Raw genomic sequence first — 2838 nt, forward strand, 5'->3', positions numbered from 1 at the left:
TTCTTAATACTTTAGGGGAACCAAACAGAATTCTGGTGGTTTGAGGGGTTGAATAATAAATGACCTCTGAATAAACTTTTCACAATTTAAAAAAAAAAAAAAAAAAAAAAATAACATTCTTTTTTGCTGCATTTCACACGTCCAGGCTGATCTACAGTCCAAATGTCACAATGCCAAGTTATTCCGAATGTGTAAACCTGCTAAATCTGCAGGGGGTTGAATACTACTTGTAGGCACTGTACCTCTCTGGACCTGACATCTCCTCCCTACTAACCAGAATCCCACAATGTCTGTCTGCTACTTCATCCTTTTTCTTTGCTCGATTCTTAAAATTGAACATGGACAAAACTGAATTCATTGTCTTTCCTCCTCCTCACTCATCTCCTCCACCTGACATATCCATCAATGTCAATGGCTGCTCACTCTCCCCGGTCCCACGTGCTCGCTGCCTGGGAGTAATCCTAGACTCTGATCTCTCTTTCAAGCCACACATCCAAGCCCTCTTCACCTCCTGCCGCCTCCAACTCAAAAATATTTCCCGGATCCGAACATTCCTTTCCCAAGAAGCTGCAAAAATCCCTTATTATCTCCCGCCTGGATTATTGCAACCTCCTGCTCTGTGGCCTCCCTTCTAACAGTCTCACTCCCCTACAATCTATTCTAAACTATGCTGCCCGGCTCATCCACCTGTCCCCCCGCTACTCCCCGACCTCTCCTCTCTGCCAATCCCTTCACTGGCTTCCCATTGCTCAACGACTCCAGTTCAAAACACTAACCATGACCTACAAAGCCATCCACAACCTGTCTCCTGCATACATCTGTGACCTAGTCCCCCGGTACTCACCTGCACGTAATCTCCGATCCTCACAAGATCTCCTTCTCTACTCCCCTCTCATCTCCTCTTCCCACCATCGCATCCAAGATTTCTCCCGTGCCTCCCCCATACTCTAGAAGGCTCTACCTCAGCACATCAGACTCTCGCCTACCTTGACAAGCTTCAAAAGGAACCTGAAGACCCACCTCTTCCGACAAGCCTACAACCTGCCGTAACCCTAAGTCTGATACAGCGTCGCACAATCAGCTCTACCCTAACCTACTGTATCCTCACCTATCCCTTGTAGACTGTGAGCCCTCGCGGGCAGGGTCCTCTCTCCTCTTGTAGACTGTGAGCCCTCGTGGGCAGGGTCCTCTCTCCTCCTGTAGACTGTGAGCCCTCGCTGGCAGGGTCCTCTCTCCTCCTGTAGACTGTGAGCCCTCGTGGGCAGGGTCCTCTCTCCTCCTGTAGACTGTGAGCCCTCGCTGGCAGGGTCCTCTCTCCTCCTGTAGACTGTGAGCCCTCGCGGGCAAGGTCCTCTCTCCTCCTGTAGACTGTGAACCCTCGCGGGCAGGGTCCTCTCTCCTCCTGTAGACTGTGAACCCTCGTGGGCAGGGTCCTCTCTCCTCCTGTAGACTGTAAGCCCTCGCGGGCAGGGACCTCACTCCTCCTGGATCTGTCTGTGCCTTGTATTGTTTATGATTATTGTACTTGTCCCTATTATGTACACCCCTTTCACATGTAAAGCGCCATGGAATTGATGGCGCTATAATAATAATAATTAATAATCTGTTGTCAGACATTTGGGGATCCACTTTGCAGAAGCTTCCTCATGTCCAAATGTTCATGGATAATGACACAAATACGATCATGGGAAATCCACATGTCGTCTGCTATTGCTTTAGCTGAAATTCGTGGATTCTCCAGTATGAGGTTGTGCGCAGCATCGACGATCTCCAGAACAACAACCACTCTCGGGCGTCCAGGACGTTCCTCATCACTGGGGCTGAAGGGGCCCGTTATAAATTTTGCAACCCAGTTCTTACCTGTGGAATATGAAGGGCATTGATCCCTCAATGTCTGCGACATATCACCATGAATATCCGCCGCGGACTTTCCTTGCAGAAAAAAGAATTTTATCATCCTCTGCTCTCAGTTGTGTGAATATCGCATTAGACGCCGCCATTTTGTTTTCTCGCGTGTGTAGAACACTGTTGCCATAAGCAACAAACACAACATTTTGAAAACATATATTAGACACATAAGGCTTTCATGTGATGTAACATTCGTTACCATAGAAACAAAAAAAGATCACAAAGCCAAAGACTTATCAGCAGCTCCACCAACAGCGCATGTTTTCAGGATTTCCTTAGCATTGCACAAATGTGGCAATCATCCCTTGTGCAATTACTAAGTGATCATCTGTGCAATCCTAAAGAATCCTGAAAACACACACTATTGTCGGGCTTTGAGGCCTGGAGTTGAGGCACGCTGCTGTAGAATCTGCTCTACATTACTGTCGTACCCGTGTGAGCTGCAGAAAGGGAAAGTAAAAGTGAAACTGCACAACTTAAGCAGGAAGTGACTTTCTTCTACCTCGAAGGTGACTTGAAAGTTTCTCGGAGTTCACGAGACTCAAGAGTTGGGTTTTTTTTATTTGAAATCTGGAGATCGTGGGTTTTTTCACCCATGTCTTAGTAATAAGATGCTACTTTACACTGAAGACGGATCAAAACATTCCCAGGCCTAGAATAGAAGCCCCCGAAAAGAGCCATGCCCCACCGCTCCAATCGAGAAATGAGGGATTGTTGTGGGGCCTTGGTTTTCCTTATTGTACCTATTGCCATTGTGCTGTGGTATTTATACTCGCCGAGCTACGACCTTCTGAAGAACGTCGCAGGTAAGCCATACCTCCCAACTTTACAAAGAAAGGAAAGAGGGACAAAGTCTGCGTGCGCCGTGGCGATTTTTGACCATGCCCCTAGCCACACCCATTTGGCAGTAAGGGTCATTCAGCAGATGCC

The 2838-nt window shown here is 47.7% G+C and overlaps 1 protein-coding gene across 1 annotated transcript in view; it reads left to right on the plus strand.

The window, feature by feature from the left end:
• Positions 1 to 2405: 2405 nt before the first annotated feature.
• LOC142250807 (torsin-1A-like) overlaps positions 2406 to 2838 on the plus strand; it is a 27365-nt gene continuing 26932 nt past the window's right edge. The window contains exon 1 of the mRNA XM_075323030.1: positions 2406 to 2714. Coding sequence (XP_075179145.1) covers positions 2588 to 2714 — 127 coding nt within the window. The 5' untranslated portion in view covers positions 2406 to 2587. The remainder of the gene's footprint in view (positions 2715 to 2838) is intronic.

The sequence above is a fragment of the Anomaloglossus baeobatrachus genome, chromosome 9, assembly GCF_048569485.1.
Source record: "Anomaloglossus baeobatrachus isolate aAnoBae1 chromosome 9, aAnoBae1.hap1, whole genome shotgun sequence".
NCBI classification, from domain to species: domain Eukaryota; kingdom Metazoa; phylum Chordata; class Amphibia; order Anura; family Aromobatidae; genus Anomaloglossus; species Anomaloglossus baeobatrachus.